Source organism: Parasteatoda tepidariorum, chromosome 1, assembly GCF_043381705.1.
Source record: "Parasteatoda tepidariorum isolate YZ-2023 chromosome 1, CAS_Ptep_4.0, whole genome shotgun sequence".
NCBI lineage: Eukaryota > Metazoa > Arthropoda > Arachnida > Araneae > Theridiidae > Parasteatoda > Parasteatoda tepidariorum.
The window spans coordinates 102,618,423-102,636,382 of NC_092204.1; the positions used below are offsets into that span (position 1 = coordinate 102,618,423).

General features: G+C 29.4%; 1 protein-coding gene across 1 annotated transcript in view; it reads right to left on the minus strand.

The window, feature by feature from the left end:
• The window catches only part of LOC107436417 (uncharacterized), a gene marked incomplete in the record, with an annotated part of 134,932 nt that overhangs the window by 46,984 nt on the left and 69,988 nt on the right, over window positions 1-17,960 (minus strand). Inside the window, 3 exon segments of the mRNA XM_071184473.1 lie at window positions 470-677; window positions 2,652-2,865; window positions 13,413-13,567. Of these exon segments, the coding sequence (XP_071040574.1) occupies window positions 470-677; window positions 2,652-2,865; window positions 13,413-13,567 (577 nt within the window).

Genomic DNA, 17,960 nt, shown 5'->3' on the forward strand with positions numbered 1-17,960 from the left:
TATTAATAATAAAATAATTAAATTTTCATATTTTTTTAGTGTCACCAGGATAAAATTAGTAAAAGTCATAAAGGTATCATTTTCCTATAAAATGTTTTTTTATTTCAAATTTAAAGGTATTTTACCTGTAGTTTATTTTTCATATTCTATGCTATGATTATGTTTCTGATTTTGATTGTTTTCTAAATGAAGTGTTTAAAACTAAAAGAGTTCTTTATTACAATGTAATATTACATTAAAGATAAAATTATTTAAATCGATGTTTAAATTTATGACTATTATTGTTTGGCGCAAATTACTTATGCATATAGTATTATAAACTACTATCATACAACTTCCGTAGAAAGAAAACTGTTTTATTCAAGGAACAATAATTATTGTGACGCAATCATCGGGGTTGGTGAACGGTAGTGAACTGGGGCTTAGTCTTCTAGTGAATTATATGAATAAAAAAAAGAATTGGTCTTACCGATTAAACAAGAAAGATTCCAAAGTGATGACTCTCTGGCTTTCACCCTGATTCTTAAAATGTAAGAATATCCCCAACTCGAAATGATGACATCACTGAATAGAATTTCATTGGAACCATCTTCTATCAATTTATATGTTGAACCTAAGAGTGTTCCTGAATATACGTCATCATACAACAGGCTAATGCTTCCTTCCCAAGTGTATTGCTAACAATAAATGAAAACATATAGAGAAATGTTTCCTAATATGATAAGTAATTTTTAAAATTTAGATCAGAACAAAAAAAATTGTTACACTCAATGTACATACGGTGCATCAAACAAAACGGACCATCCTGAATAAATTTTCATCTAATGGATGAATCTTCACGTTCTAGAACTCAATCTTGATGATTCGAGGGGGTAATCTCAAATATGGTAATTAATAAGCGCAGGCGATATTTAAGTTATAAAATCATACACAAAAACATACTTTCTCTGATTAAACCTACATTTTTATCTTCAGATTCCGATTTCTGATTCTCCAAAATATAGGGGGTTGCTGTAATTTGGTAAATAGGGTTCCCATAGTTTGGTCAAGAGAGCGGTCCAATGTTTAGACACCCTTAAGGTTAATTTTAGTTTTTGCATATTTTGCCATATTCCGGGTTCTTTTGAAAAGGTTTCGCACACGACTATAAAATTTGTTTGTCCAAAGATAATCTCATGCAAATAATAAATTTCAGAAAGTATTTTTTTTTTAATCTTTTATTTAATAATAGGCGAACGAAATTTCGAATTCTTAGGTGCGAAATTTTTATACCATTTTAAAATGCGTAATTTTACATAACAAAATTTGTGCGAAATCGGTTGAACAGTTCCTGAGAAATGGAATTTTAGAAAAATAATTTTTAATAGATATTTATCGTTTTTAATTATCTTAATCAATAATATTAAGATGGTATTCAAAATCGCTAGAAAATATTCAAAGCTCAATTAGATCGGTGATTTAGAAGTGAAAATAATTCCGTTTGATATGATTGGGCGAATGTTTGGTGTAAGCTTATTCCATCATAAGTGATTGGATTTAAATGACATCCTTTGCACTGCATATGAAAGATCGATTTGGTATTTACCTAAAATAAAGAGTTTCTTCTCACGGTTTTTTGGGTTGATCAACATCTAAATTGGTGAAACATCGCAGTTTTTACAGTATAGAAAAATCTCCTTACATTGAATAGTTCCGAAAGATTTTAAATACATACGATTTGATTGTTATTATTTCTAACCTAGGCTATTCATGGACAGTTTTATAACAAAAAGGAATACCAAAAAAACTATAAGGTATTCAACAACAATTGACTAATACAGTTCAATGGTTAACTTAAGAAAATCAACAACGGAATAATTTTCAAACATCATGCTTGCTCTACATCCAATTTTATTTTATTTTATAACCGTCGTTAAACAGCAGACTCAATTATTTGGGTTTACGACTGCTAATGTTCAAGTCCGTAGCCTTGTCATTTTGAACAGAATCCGGAGGACAAGAGAACTCCTGCATCAAGTATTGGGAGAAATTTGTCATCGTGGAGGACTTTTTGATGGAACTAACCCGGATTTGCGTTACATGGAGAGGAAAACCACAAAAACCTCCCGCGGTTAGCTTGACGGCAAGGGGACTCCAACCCATGATCCGTTTAACACTGAGGATATTTTACATCAGTACTGTGATCGGTGCGAGCCGGGTGTGGAATTCGTATTCACCAGTCGTTGCTGGGATAACCCGGGTCACCTCATTGGGAGGCGAGTGCTCTATCCCCATAGCCACCCCGGCTTGCTATTATGTATTAAAATTAACAGTAAATTCTATAAATTTTGCTGATGTTCGTTACAATTACGGGCATTAAGCTTTTTTTTATCAAGGAAAATTACATCCATTTGAAGGTTTCAGTTTTCTTACTTCGTCCTCAAGCAACCTTGGTTGAGTCCTTTATCTCCTTCGCCTACATTAAGCACCTTTCCTCTAACGCAATTAATATATAATAAGATTAACCCAATTTTGCCAAAAGTAAATTTATAATGAATTAGACAGTTTCTGACTCACGGAAACAATTGCCTTAGTCAGAATGCTACATAAAAACAAATCTTGCTTTTCACATTTTCTGCAGAATTATTCTTCAAAACTAAAACAATACTTACTTTCAGATATGCTTTTTTCGCTGGAGCATTGTCCATAACATCGAAAATAATCACTCCCGCAGATGGGGAGAGGGTATAATTCTCTCGGGGGCTCAAAGGTGGTACTCGACCTGATGGTTTGAGAATCAGTTCCCTTTCACTGACAGTAATTGGATCTGACATCCATGGAACAACGTCGGATGATAAACCGGAATAAGATATTCGAAGCCTGTAACTAAAACGGAGAATAAAGCATACTTTTTAAAATAAATTATAAAAATATTCGATATTTTCATATATTAACTTAAGCAGATTAATTTAATTTACAGATAATTGAAATTTTATTTTTACTTGAGTTAAAAACGTATAATGCAATGTAAATAGCTGACATAAAAATAATTGTGGATTGACTACCGCTTCGATACAATAAAGCAATACCAAGATACAGAATAGTGAAATACTGTAATATTAAAGATGAGAATAGGAAAAATTAAAAAAAGAGAAAGTTATATGAACAAGTTGAATTTCTTTCCAACTGTGTCTTGTCACCGATTATAAAACTTATCTATACAACCTTTCTAATTATACAATTTGCATTTCGTTTTGAACCATTAAATAGGCTGAGAAAACAATTATGGTCAAAACTGCCAGAATATGGTAACATTTACCCTGCTTCTGACTATATAAGAACGCCAAAAAACTTGGCAATTTTTATCAAAGCGCCTTGGTAATATTTTTAGCAAAATTAACAATTAAATATAGTCGTGCAATAAGTGATAAAATCTAGTAATACAATAAACGATAAAATCTAGTTATACAATAAACGATAAAATTTAGTAAATATGGTAAAATTTGGTTATTTTAACGTTATTTTTATTATTTGGTTAACCTTAATTAAGCTTGGCATAAAAACCATTTATTTGGTTCAATTTTCTTTCAGTTTTGTATTGCTCACTTAATTGAATTTTGAAAGCCAGAATTTCCTAAAAACCAATACCATATAAACGAAAAAAGTACCAAATAAATGGTTTAAATGCCGGATATTTTGGATATTTTAGATTGAGTAACCAGAATCAAGATTTATTTTACCAGAAATGTCATTATCATGCAGCACAGTAATTTTACCAGAATTTCTTCTCCATGTATAAATGATGTTTTTCTGTAAAACTTTGCTAATATATGATGATGAAATGTTGGTATTTTATAATATGTCAATTCTAATGTTCTGAATTATATCACATTAACTAAGTTAAACTTTCTAACTAAGCTGAAGTGACAAACCAAACAAGTCATATTTCACCATTTTCTAAGGCTTAAAAAATACACTTTCCTGTTCCCCTCAGGGGTGGAAAACCCAGCACGGTTTCTATTTTATTTTCCTTTCCCTTTTTTTTCAAAATTTGATATCGCGTTACCCTATCTTTGGTTTTACTTTCTACACTAGAATCCTTTACGTAACGTCTACCTATTATTTATGCAAATTTATATTTAACGCAATTATAAAACTGAAATTTGATCCCTTTTCCGTATGAAAACAGATGTTTTTTTAATTGTTTGCCAGTTTTAAAAATTAATTCTATCTATCTAGTTTTTAAAATTTTTCATAAGCGATAAAATTAAAGTTCTTTAAAAACCATTAAATATCAAATAAGGAACTATTTCACTTAACACTTTATACACTTTAACAAAAATCATTATGCCGCAGTATTGTAAAATAAAGTTGCAAAGTAGTGATAAAATTTAATATATAAAACGTCATAAATGACGATTTATTGGGTTTAATTATATATTGAATTAGACTTAATTATTTTTATTGTAAATTTCCTGTTATTTTTATTACAATTCTGTTTTATTTTAAAAGGTATATTTGAAAAAAATGTGAATTCGATACACATAAAATTATCAATTTCATATAAAACTATTTAAAACATAATTTAAAAACGTATCGTTTTATTATGTATTTCAATACGTATATTTCGCTCATTATTTTATGTTTTATTCTAATGTCCAAAGTTTTCGTTCCGATCATAGTTAAATAGAAAGGTTAGAGAACAAACTGTTCTACGCCAGATCAGACGACAATTTCGTATTCAGTTTAGGTAATAGTTTAAAATCGGGGTCCGTGTTATAGTTGGCGATGTGAAAATAAACCAATATACATGAAAATAAACCAACAACCAATCACATAAAGGTAAACGAAATTTTGGAATTTAAATTTCTTTTTAATTTCAAGACCATTCAATATATTTTAATTCGCTTCTTAGATATTCTCATGGTTTCTAAACTTATAAAGATAATCTCAAAAAATAAAACATCTTCATGCTATATTAATAATGAATTTTAAAGGAAAACCTAAATTTGCAAATAAAAAGTTTCCAACAATTACAGTACATTGTTTATTCTTGAAAAAACTACCCCAACAAGACAAACACCATTCTTAAACCAATAGCGAATTAGTTCCAACGAGAACATCATAAACTAGAAGATTATCATAAAGCAGAAGCTATTTTACTTACAACCACGAATAACGAACTACGCCAATCTTTCACTCTCAAACTCAAAGTCTTCCTTCCAAAAAAAAACATGCATCATTTAGCACCTCCAAGAAAACAGAAACCATGATTGCCGACAACAAAAACACAGTTCGGGAAGCGTGAAAACAAAGGTAAACAAACACAGTGTTGAAAAACTTCCACTCTATAATCCTACTTTTACGACCCTTTACCCCCTTATTCCCTGTGTCGACTTACGTTCTAGTTTTATGTTCCTAGATGCGGCCCTGGTTTGTAATGAACTGGGTTGCTCAAAGGAGTCGTTTGGGAATCTATGTTCTGAATGAATAATAAGGGGCTAAACGAGAAAGTCGAAAGGTTTAGAAAGCAAAGTGTTCTACGCCAGACAAAGGAAGACAGTTTCGAACACAGTTAGTGATTTTATGGGAGTCACTAAAGTTGAAAAATTAGAACTGTTTTGTTAAAAATGATTTATTTTGATCGGCAGTTGCCGCAAATGAAGTTTCAGACAAAAAATATTATTTCTTTCAATGCGTAAGTTTTTATTACTTACATAATATTACTTTTCACTGACAAAGAGTAATAAAAGCAAATATATTATCTAAATGACCCTTATGAGTGAAGTAGAAGGGAATTAAGTCAATATTTTGATTTTTGTTTTAAAAAGCATGATAAAATTTTAACTTTTTAAATTATATTTTGCTCAAAATTTGTCTTTCGCTTGTTATTATTACAGATAATTTATTTTTACACGATTAAAAAATTCATTAGTTTTAAAAATTAAAGAATTGTACGCTTTCAAATTGCTTAAAATCCTTTCTTTTTTAAAAAAAATTCGAACTATATTAAAAAACATTTAATGACAAAAATGGTCTAAAATTTTTTTACCTGTTGTCATGGGATCACTGGTTAGCAATATATAGCGCGTAATTGCAAATAGTACGTAATTTTAAAATTTAATACACATAAAATTATCAATTTCGTATAAAATTATTTAAAAGATAATTTAAGAGTGTATCGTTTTATTATATATTTCAATACTTATATTTCGCGCATTTGTTTCTTAATATTTTATTCTAATGTCTAGTTGAATTTTCGTTCCGACCGTAGTAAGTCGAAAGCCTAGAAAACAAACTGTTTTTCACCAGATAAGGCGACAGTTTTATATCCTGTTTGAGTAATAGCTTAAAATCGGGAGCCTCAGTAATGTTTGGCGATTTGAAAAGAAAACAGTATGCATAGAAATAAACCAACAGCTGATCACATAACGGTATACAAAGTTACAGAATTGAATTTCTTTTTTAACTTAAAGACGATTTTGTTCATTTTAGTTCGTTTCTTAAATCTTTTCATTTTCTCTAAACTTATAAAGATTAACAAAAAAAACATCTTCATATTATACTAATAATGAATTTTTTTTTAAAAGAAACCTAAATCTGCAAATAAAAAAATTCTTAACTATTGCAATACATTGTTTATATTTAAAACAACAATCACAACAAGTCAAACACCATTCTTAAATCAATAGTGAATTAGTTCTAACGAAAAACATACGAAGCATCATAAAACAGAAGCTATTTTAGTTACAGCAACGAATAATGAACTTCGCCAATCATTCACTCTCGATGTGAAACGCGAAATCTTTCTTCCGAAAAACATGCATCATTTAGCACCTCCAGCAAAAAACAGAAACCATGATTGCCGACAACAAAAACACAGTTCGGAAAGCGTAAAAGCAAAGGTGAACCAACACAGTGTTGAAAAACATCCATTCTATAATCCTACTTTTACGACTACCCTTAGCCCTTACTCTCCGTGTCGACTTAAGTTTTAGTTTTATGTTCCCAGATACGGCCCTGGTTTGTAATGAACTGGGTTGCACAAAGGAGTCGTTTGGGAATCTAAGTTCTGAATGAATAATAAGGGGCTATACGAGGAACTGGAAAGGCTTAGAGAGCAAAGTGTTCTTCCCCAGACAAAGGAAGTCAGTTTTGAAATCCAGTTTGCAATTTTATGAGAGTAACTCATGTTTTCTTTTCATTCTTTAATTTTTTTATTAACAAAACAGTTCTAATAATGAAAAATTAGAACTGTTTCGTTAAAAAAAGGATTTATTTTGATCGGTAGTCGCCATAATGAAGTATTATTTTTCTCAAGGAGTATAATTTTATTATTTACATAGTATTGCTTTCACTGACAAAAAGTAACAAAATTTTATCTATTATCTAAATGGTTATTGCCTTTTGAGTGAAGTAAAAGTGAAGTCAGTCTACATTCACATTTTCGCTTAAAAAATCTAAATTTTTTTTAAAACAATGCTTCACTGAAATGTTTCTTATTTAACAGTTATAGATAATTTATTTATACGCTTTCAAAATTAATGCTATGAAAAATGAAAGAATCATTCGCACTTTAACTGCTAAAAAATTCCGTTTTTTTTTTTTTTTTTTTTTTTTTTTTTTTTTTTTTTTTTTTTTNTTTTTTTTTTTTTTTTTTTTTTTTTTTTTTTTTTTAAATTTTAAAACTACATTGAATGACATTTAATGAAAAACATGCTCCAAAACATTTTCCAGAATGACCATGAAATCACTCATTAGCAATATTGCATAAATATTTCCAAATAATTTTAATTTTTAAGTTAAATTCACAAAAAAATTATCATTTTCATATAAAATTATTTAAAAGATATCTTAAAAATGTAACGCCTTATTATATATTTCAATTCATATATTTTGCGTACATTTTTTTATGTTTCATTCTAATGTTTAGTTAAGTTTCCGTTCCAACCGTAATTAAGACGAAATGCTGCAAAACAATGTGTTCTTTGCCAGACAAAAACGGCTGCTTCGTATCCAATTTGTGTAATAATTTTGCGATTGACCCTGATATATTGGGCGATTTGAAAATAAACCGATATATATATGAAGAAGAACCAAGAACCAATCACATTATGGTAAACGAAAATTGCAGCAACCCAAAGGTGACGTCATTAAAAACAAAGACTGCAAAGAATATCAGGGTAAAAAGAAACTCAGTTTCGATAGAATGGAAGGAATATTTTTGCCAAACCAAAGGACCCGTTGTTCGACACATAAATCCCAATTTGCGTTGTTTTCTGACTCGTCATTTAATTAATTCGCTTTTTGAATATATATTTGTATTCATCATAATGAGATGGAAGATGGACTATTGGATGACGATTTCGTCCAATTCTTCTTCGACCCAACCAAGTGTTAATCATCATCAATATAAAAGATTTTACAATTTCCTCCCCCAACTTCTAAAATCGTCTTCAATGGCAGAAAACGTCAATTATTTAAAATATGTGAATTTGACTTCTCCTTGAATTCTTATATCACTACGATAAAATGATGTTAATTTTGGCACAAAATATAAAATCCTATTTACTTTATACAACAAATAGTAATTTATTGCACATATACCATGAAAGTTTCAGCTTTAGGATACTTTGTCGCTTTATTAAGCTGAAATGTTTGTAAAATGCTTTTCATTGACTTTCCATTTGAAGCAAATTAATAATTAAACAACAAATATAGTTGCGAGATGTAATTCTATAACTTCGAAAAAACAAAGTAGGATTTAAAGATAATTTTTTCCAAGAAATATAACAAATGAGAAAATGGACACCTGGAAATTATGAAATGCAGTTTAAGTGGATCTTTTATGAGTCCTAAGCAGACAATGCCATAAACCGAAACAATTCGGTAATAAATATTCACATTACGTTCCCCTTCTACCACAAAATATCCTACCATTGCGCATTTTTTCTGGACGCATCCATTTCATAATGACTTTATATTCACTTTAAATGCCCTCATGAGCATAATCTAATCAGTTTCGCGCAATGTGAAATGCACCCTTTTTACCTTAAATTGATAAAAGGTTGTGTGTTGCCACTGTATTTCTGACGTCATCACGTGTGTTCACTCTCCTATGGGTAACAAATGAAGCAATAAATGATATTAGCAGTGCTACTGTAATGTTGCATCTCTTATAACATGAAATTAAACAATTTTTATAATTTTTTTTTTCCAAAAAGTATTTTGAGAAGAAAAAAATCCTTCAAAATGTTTATATCTTTTGCAGTAATACCACTCCCTCCATTTCATAAGCAAAGCTTTAAGTTCTATGCTTGACCACGTTTTGTAAATAAAAACTCAGAATCACATGCCACGCATATTATATGTTCGAAAATCAGAAATAAATCGATTTTTTTTTTTCATGGATCAATTCTATTGTAATCCTTCACATTAAAAAAAGTAAATACGTTCCGAAATAATTTCTTTTATTTTAAACTACACAAATGTCACAAAAATTGGCATTTTGCCAATTTTTTTCTTATGACTTGAAATCTAAAAATAAATTTGAAAAAAATTATTGTTCGGTGACATAGACAACATGTTCTGCCACTTTTCGTTTCTAATCTAGCAAAAGTGTTTTTGTTGAGATTTCTTATTTCTTTTATCAATTGTAGCTTGTAAAACTCCTTTTTCAATAAAAAGTGACAATTTTTCACCTGTCTTTACGTGACTTGCCTCTAATTTTTTTTTTTCGAAATAGTGACAAGAATATGAGAGAAATTGTCTAAATTTTCTTTCGAGAGTTTTTCTGCAAAGTTTTTTTTTATTCAGTAATGTATCAAGAAGTTTTCTACAATTATTAGGACTCTGATTTTGATGTAATATGCCTTAAAAGCACTTCACATTTCATTAAAGATTTGAAATTTCTCTGGCAATATTAGACGACATTAATTTGTTTTATGTAAGCCTTAGCATAAAATAAATTAAGTAATATTGTCTTATATAGAATATCTTGCTTACTTGCCTTCAGTTATCAGATGTTTCGCAAACAATATGCAAGCTAAATATACGCTATTAGAAATTTCACGAAAAATGATTAAATAGCAATCTATAAAATTATTATTTTACCATATTCAATACAGTTAAATAACAATCAAAAATATGTTTTTCAAACTGTTAGTTTCGAGAATTACTGTACGGTTGAGCCACCAGAATTGCATCAAAGTCAACAAAGCCGAACATATGAAGCCACTTAGTTTCTTGCAGCTAGTTTTATATCATAAGCAGATTAGCCAAGATCTGTTTATCTTATGATAGGCTGAATAGGTGTTCAATTCTCAGCGCTGACGCCACGATATTTCTTCCATGCCTTCAACACATAAAAAAAATTCCAGTGTCTGCACTCCCGAATTTGTGACCCTGGACTATTACAATACGATACTCTCCCTCACGCACAGATTGCAGCGCGATAAAGCTGCGTAACACAAAAAAGTCTAGAATTTCAAATCTCTTATGATAGGAATTTTCAATCTCTTACGATACAACCAGATAAACTAATTACCACCGTTCATTTAATAAAACACAAGTTAACCACAACATAACGAAACTCTTAGCTCCAATGTCCTTTTAAATTTCATTTTTACAATTTCGAAACCATGCTTGTTGAAAATATTTAATATAGCTTTGTATTCATGGTTTTTTAACCATCGGTTTCAAAACCATTAAGACAAGAAATGTTCCTAAACGCAAACTTTACATTTAATTAAATGAACAGACTGTAAGTGGTTATTTTACCATGATTTTAGAATAGAAATTTTAACAGTGTACATATGATAAAAAAATATTGTAATTCGACTATCTTTTTTTTTATGTAACTAAGGGGGTGAATTAAATGTGATCAGCACAACTGAGTAAAAACTGAGTGATATAAAGTTTATGCTTTTGAAGAAAGCAATTACTAGTTATTACTTTTTTTTCGTTTAAAATAACTGTTTCTGTGATTACCGACTTCGAAGATTTCAAAATATAAATTAGAAAATAACGTGTAGTATGGTATTCTAAATAAAATAAAAAGTAAAAAAATTTTCATATTATTTAATAAAAATATCGGAAAAATCTATCATATCTGTGGCGCCAGTCTCTGAAAGCTAAAAGCTAATCCTTGTTATGAGAAGCAGGACGAATCTTTGACGCACCCCTCTGGCGCGCATGACAACAAGAAACAGAAGAAAACAGTTTCGAACGAGGAAGAAAGGCGTACATGCTTCAGAGAGAAGTACAGACTAAGTACTAAGATAAACTCTAACTCTATACGAAACATTTTTATTATTTGTGTTGTCCGAATCTCCATTATTTATATTTATAACCGTCGTTGAACACCCAACCCAATTTTTTGGGTTTACGACTTCTAAAGTTCATCTCCGTAGTCTTGTAATTTTGAACCCAATCCAGAAGACAAGGGAAATCCTGGATCAATCTTTGGGAGAAATTTGTCGTTCTAGAAGACTTTTTTGATGGAACTAACCCGCATTTGCGTTAGATGTAGAAGAAAACCACGAAAATCTCGGTCAGTCTGACGGCAAGGTTGTGTGGTTATGTATCGTTTAAATACTAATTAAATGGATGAGCATGATCTAACATCACAACGAACACATTTAATGAAAACCTGACGAGATACAGAAACTGAAACTAACATAAGCACTTAATACAAAGTTACAGTTAACCTAGCTGATGCCACAAAGGTGACTCTAACCCATGATCCATCTACCACTGAGGATATTTTTACGTCAGCGCTGTGGTCGGTGCGAGACGGATGCGGAATTTGCATCGACCAACCATCCCTGGGATTGGAACCCGGTTCACCTCATTGGAAGGCGAACGCTCTATTCCCTGAGCCACCACGGCTCTTATCTATGTTATGTAAATCATCTATATTTGTGAAAAAATTGTCAATATAATTTTGTATAATAGGAAGAATTCATTACTTACACGCTGACCACTCCTGCCCTCCCACATATATTTTGTTCGACTAAATTAATCAATAGTTTATTTTTCAATGTAATTAATAGATATATACAATATTTTTGACATCGGAAAAGTTGAAACCAATTAAAATATTTTAATCATCTATTATATTATCTTTCGAAAACGTAAATCGAAGATAATTGTAAATAGATAACAACTTTGTTTTCGGTTTACCAAATAGATAGGCAACACAATATTATGAACAGATGGTTTAATGTAAACAAGAATATTGTGCTGCTACTTATTTATCAAACAGATGGCAGAGCAATATTTTTAAAATCTTTATGCACAGCGTTACTGCTTGCTTTCAGAAACGTAAATAAAAGTTTTCAAGCTCGTTTTTTAAAAAAAATAGTCATTTCTACGTTTAAAGGAGGAAGTAGGGGAGAGTCGGGTAGCCCCACCCACCCACTGTCAATTTCATATGTATAGAATATTTTTTCAAATCAATGGGCCATCGGACATTAATTGTTATATTAAAAAAAGATTATTTTCATAGTTTCAAGTATTTATGCAGCTGTTAACATAGTAAACAATAGTTTTGAAAATATGTTGAATACAGTAGTCATGAAATTAAGAAAAATTGGTTGAATGTTTCGATTAAACTTCATTTTAATACTAAAAGAATAATTTTTTTCAATACATACAGCGTTAAAGTATGTAGTCGTAAGTTTAATTTGAGCAAAAACGAAGTTTATATGTGAAAAATTGTTCGAGTAATTACAAATTTACAAAAAAATTGGATTTCGGGTAGCCCCGCTCTCATGATTGTCTGGTATCACCGCCCAATTTTATTTCGTCGATAAATGTACGGTTGCAAAGATTATTATTTTATTGCTACAAATTTGAATGTTATATGCATTTTTAACAACAAATATTATTGTTATTAGATGATAGAATTCACTGAAAGTATATAAATATGTAATAAATAAAATAATTTTGTGATAAAAATGATAAATGAGGTTTATCTATTGTCAATACATTGGTCATTTTCATTTACACCTGAAAAAACAGTCAAAAAACATAATTTTCGTAACTGGGCGGGGCTACCCGACACATTTTGAAAAGAGCTGAAAAACATGTTTTTTTTAAACTTCTATTTTTTTAAGTTAAACTATTCTTTTTTTCGTTTATTCTTTTTGCATTATTTAATTATATGAAAAAATAATAGAAACATACAAAATACTGATTATTACTCAATATTATACAGAAATATAAGCAATACTCCTTAAGTGGGCGGGGCTACCCGACTCTCCCCTACATCTTTCTGAAAATTATGGGAACTTTACTTGTGCAGTGTAAACGCTAAAAAATGTTATTCGATCATTTCGTTTATTTTATTAATCATTAATCAGATAGTTTTAGTTATATCTTGTCATTTTGAGGTAAAATAAATCGTAAGCTAAAGCTAAAATAAATCTTACTTTTCTCCAGTCTTTGTGAATTGTAAATTGTAAAAAACTGCATTTCCATTTTCAATATTGGCTTTCAATTCTCCATTTAAAATTTCTTTTGACTTAATAACTCCTCCTTCAACATTTATTAAAACTTTTCCATTTAAATTTTGGACAATATTATTCTGGGAAAAAAACAATAAAGAAAATATTAATAAACACTCAGCAATAACGAAAGAAAATTACTGAATGGTAATACTATATGGCATTCATTTAAGAATTAATAAAATTAATATATTAAAATAAAACACATAGATGAACCAAAGAAGAAAAAAAATACAAAACAGAATTTTTCTAAAATATCTTTCAGCCTATTATCACATCCTTCAACATTCTTAAAAACATTTTCATTTAAATTTTAAACGATATTGTGGAGAAAGAAAAACAATAAATTACGGTGCTCAAAATAAAAAAACGGACCACCCTTAATAACTTTTGATCTAATGATCGGATCGTCACGTTCTAGGAATTAATCTTAATGGTTTGGGGGGGGGATACCACAAATATGCTAATTAATTAGCACAGATGATATTTTAAGTTACGAAATCAGATACAAAAACGTGCTTTCTCTGAATAAACATACCTTTTTTACCGGATTCGGATTTCAGACAACCAGAATATTGGAGGTGGCCACAATCTGGGAAATGTGATACCCATAGTTTGGTCAAAGTTTGAACCCTTTAATGTTAACCTCATTTTTTGTTTATTTCCCCATATCAAAGCGAATTAAAAAATTTTGGCACACAATAATAAAACTCGTTTATCCAAGGATATAAATATAAAAATTTTAAATATTTATTGAAGTAAATATTTATTATTTTTTATTACTTTATTTAAAAAATTTCGAATTTGTCAAAACAATTTTGAGTTGTAAAGAATAAAATTTTTTTCCATCACTGTAAAATGATGGGGTTTTTTTACAAAGACTGCTTTTTTTACTTTCGTTTACAAAGAATGTAATTTTACAAAGCAAATACAAAATTTGAGCAAAATCTATCGAATAGTTAATAAGAAATTTTATTTTGAAAAAATCGTATTTTTAAAAATCGATTTATCTGTTACTTATCAATCGATTTAGCTCTAATTTTATATTTTGCCAAGTAAAATTGCAGTATGTAAAATGATGTAAAAATTTGTACATTTACAATTCAAAAATTTTCCTATCATTATCAAATAAAATTATAAAAAAGAATAAATATTTACTAAAAGTTATGTTTTGCATGGGGTTAACTTTAGATCGACAAATTTTATAATTCCACACAAAATATTTTAATTCCCCTTGAAAAATTTTTATGATATGAAGAAATACGCAAAAAATAAAATTAACATTAGGGGTCTAAACTTCAGATCGCTCTCCTGACCAACTATGGGAACCATGTTTCCCAGATTGAGATACCCCCTATATTTTGGGGATCAGAAACCCAAATCCATAAAAAAGGTATGTTTATTTAGAGAAAGTATGTTTTTATGTCTGATTTCGTAATTTAAAATATCATCTACACTAATTAATTAGTATATCTGAAGTCAGCTCTTGAATGATTAAAATTGAGTCCTAGAACGTGAAGATCCGATCATTTGATCAAAAGTTATTTAAGTTGATCAATTTTTTATTGTGCGCACTGTAATGATAATATTTTGTGCACAATAATGAAAAACAATAAATTACTGAAGACAATAAATTCTGCTAAGTTTCCATTCTAGAATTAATGAAATGAATATATTAAAAAATTACTATGATGGATCGCTTTAAAACAAAACAGCATTTTTTAAGTTTTCTTTTCAGTTCAAGTTGCTTAATGATACTTCCTTTGGCATTTATCAAAAATTTTCCAGGTATATTTTGGACAATATTCTGGAGGAAAAAATAATATATTGCAAACTATAATATACGATAATCAAAAATGAAATACAGTAAATTACTAAGCATTAATACTACATAGTTTACATTCAAGAATTAATGAAAACAATATACGGGTCATTCTCACGAAAACTGTCATTTTTCAGTTCATNATGAAAATGACTGTTTTTGTGAGAATGACTCATACATATTAAAAAAATTCAAAAAAATGAATCTCTTGAAAATTTAACAGTTTTTTTTTTTAATTGAAAACTCTCTCAATATTTATCAAACTTTTTCCTTTAAAATATTGGTAATTTAATACGTGTTACATGAAAGTCATGAGTGGTAATTGGTCATTGGTAATTTCATTATCTTTTTTTTCCCTTTTGAGGTATCTTTTTATAATGATCTTTTAATATTAACTTTCTAGATCTTTCTAGATATTAACTTAACTAGATGATCTTTTAATATTAACATTTTTAGTCCTTTTTTCCATTTAAGAAAGAATTACGTTTCTTTACAAGTGCTTTTTTGCAATCTCGCAAATTTTTTCACTTTTGAATGCATGAATAAGTTTAATTAGATTATATTTACTTTCATTTTGTGCAATTTTTTTTTGTTTTTCCAATTAAATGAATTTGCTTTCTCTTAATTTTCATGTATGTCTCACCAGAGATTCAATATCTGTGAGGAAAAAACCAGCTAACACAATCTCGAAACAGAGTTTTGTTTAAACTTTAAATAGGTAGTAGTAAATCTAAAAGTAATATATAGTTTAAAGCACAAAAACGTGATATAAATAAATTATTCTAAACTTTTCATTTTAAACAATTTTTCCTTCGATCTTTAAGCTTCAATCAAAGCATAAAATGTTAAGATACTTCTTTTTACCTGCTCAAAAAGTGATAACAGATTACTTTTTTTGTATAAAACTTCTGCGGTCACGTCAGCTGATATTAAGATTTTTAAAACTCCTTGAAGATTCTCAAATTGGTTCCTATTTTAAAGTTTTTGAATGAGCATAATGTTCTGAAGAATATATGCATTTGAAGAGATATGTCATAAAAAAAGCATTCCGTTCAAATTCTTTTATCATAATGAGACATTACAAATTAAACAAAAATAGCTTTTAACAATGAAATTGTAACTAAACTGGAAAACATGACATTGTTTTTGCGTACATTTCTGGGTAAATTTAGTCCTAATTACTCCATCGTAAATCATTTTATTTACAATACTTAATTACCAAAAAATAAAGAAATTAAATTATTATGTAATATAACTGAAATAAATTAATCTGATGAAGAAACAATATAAATATAGATGTGATAAAAACATTAAACATATTAAAGCAATTATATAATAAAACTTGGAGGCTTCGCCCCCTGCTCGCCGGCGCTCACCAACCCCCGGAACTGCTTTCGCAGTTCATTTCGGATTGCTTCGTAATCCAATACTCACTTTGCTCGCTCATTGGATACGTTCCTAACGTCTAGCTTTTGTATACTTTTTTGGATACAGAAGTTCCGAAAACTTTTCACTGTAGAAAATTCTAAACCTGTACATTTCAATATTAATTTGAAATTACAAACAGTTCTCATATTTTTCTTAATCACACTATTCTAAATTTCAATTGTTGAGAAAAGTAACTGTTGTAAGTTTTGTTTTAAGGTCTTTCCCACCAGAGGGCTAAAGCCATGTGTTGTAAAACAATATGAAATAGTAGTCTGAATAGTAGAGAGAGAGAATTTCTTTAAAAACACAATTGTTAATTTGGGTATTTGGCAATACAACACTTATAGAATTGAAGGATTTGTTACGTCAAGCACTCAGGTATCTTAATTTTGATCTAGTTGCGCTTCAATGTAATTTTGATTTATGTTGCTAAGTTAACTATCAAAAAATTCTATGGCTGGTAACAGCATTTTTATTTTTTAAGGTGTTTATTTTTATTTCTTTTAGAATTCGTTCTTTTTTTAGCGAAATGTTTTTTAGCCTAACAGAATTCTTTGCCGACTGTTTTCTCTATAAATGAAGAAATTAAAGTAAATATTTAAGTGTTGTGAAAAGAATCTTATTTAGTTGTACAAAGTACTTCAGTCAAAATTTGGGAGCCACGTAAGAGAATTATACATATTTGATCAGAAACACATCATTAAAAGGCAGAATGCTTTGGTGTTTTCAAAACGTAAACAAAACAAGCCAAACGTTGCCACCATCGGAAAAGAAATGCAGCCAAAATTTGGGAGCCACGTAAGAGAATTATATATATTAGATGATGAAAAAAAAATTTAAAAAATTCAGATATTCTATTGTACTTATGTATTTCTGTATGTATAGTATACATATGATAAAAACCCACGTATTTCTGTATGTAAATGTATGACAAGAACCTATGCTTACGCATTTCTGTATGTATAGTACACGTGTTACAAGACTATACGTATTTCTGCTTGCATATGATTACAGGTTTGCATATGATTGTATACTAGGAGGCTCCGCCCCCTGCTCGCTTACGCTTCCCAACCCCAGAGAATTGCTACGCAATCCTATGTGGTTCACGTCGTGAACCATGGCTCACTGCGCTCGCTCGCCAATGAACACAATGTTCTAGCACAAAGACATAGTATATTATCATCAAAGACATAGTATTTTATCATCAAAGACATAGTATTGTA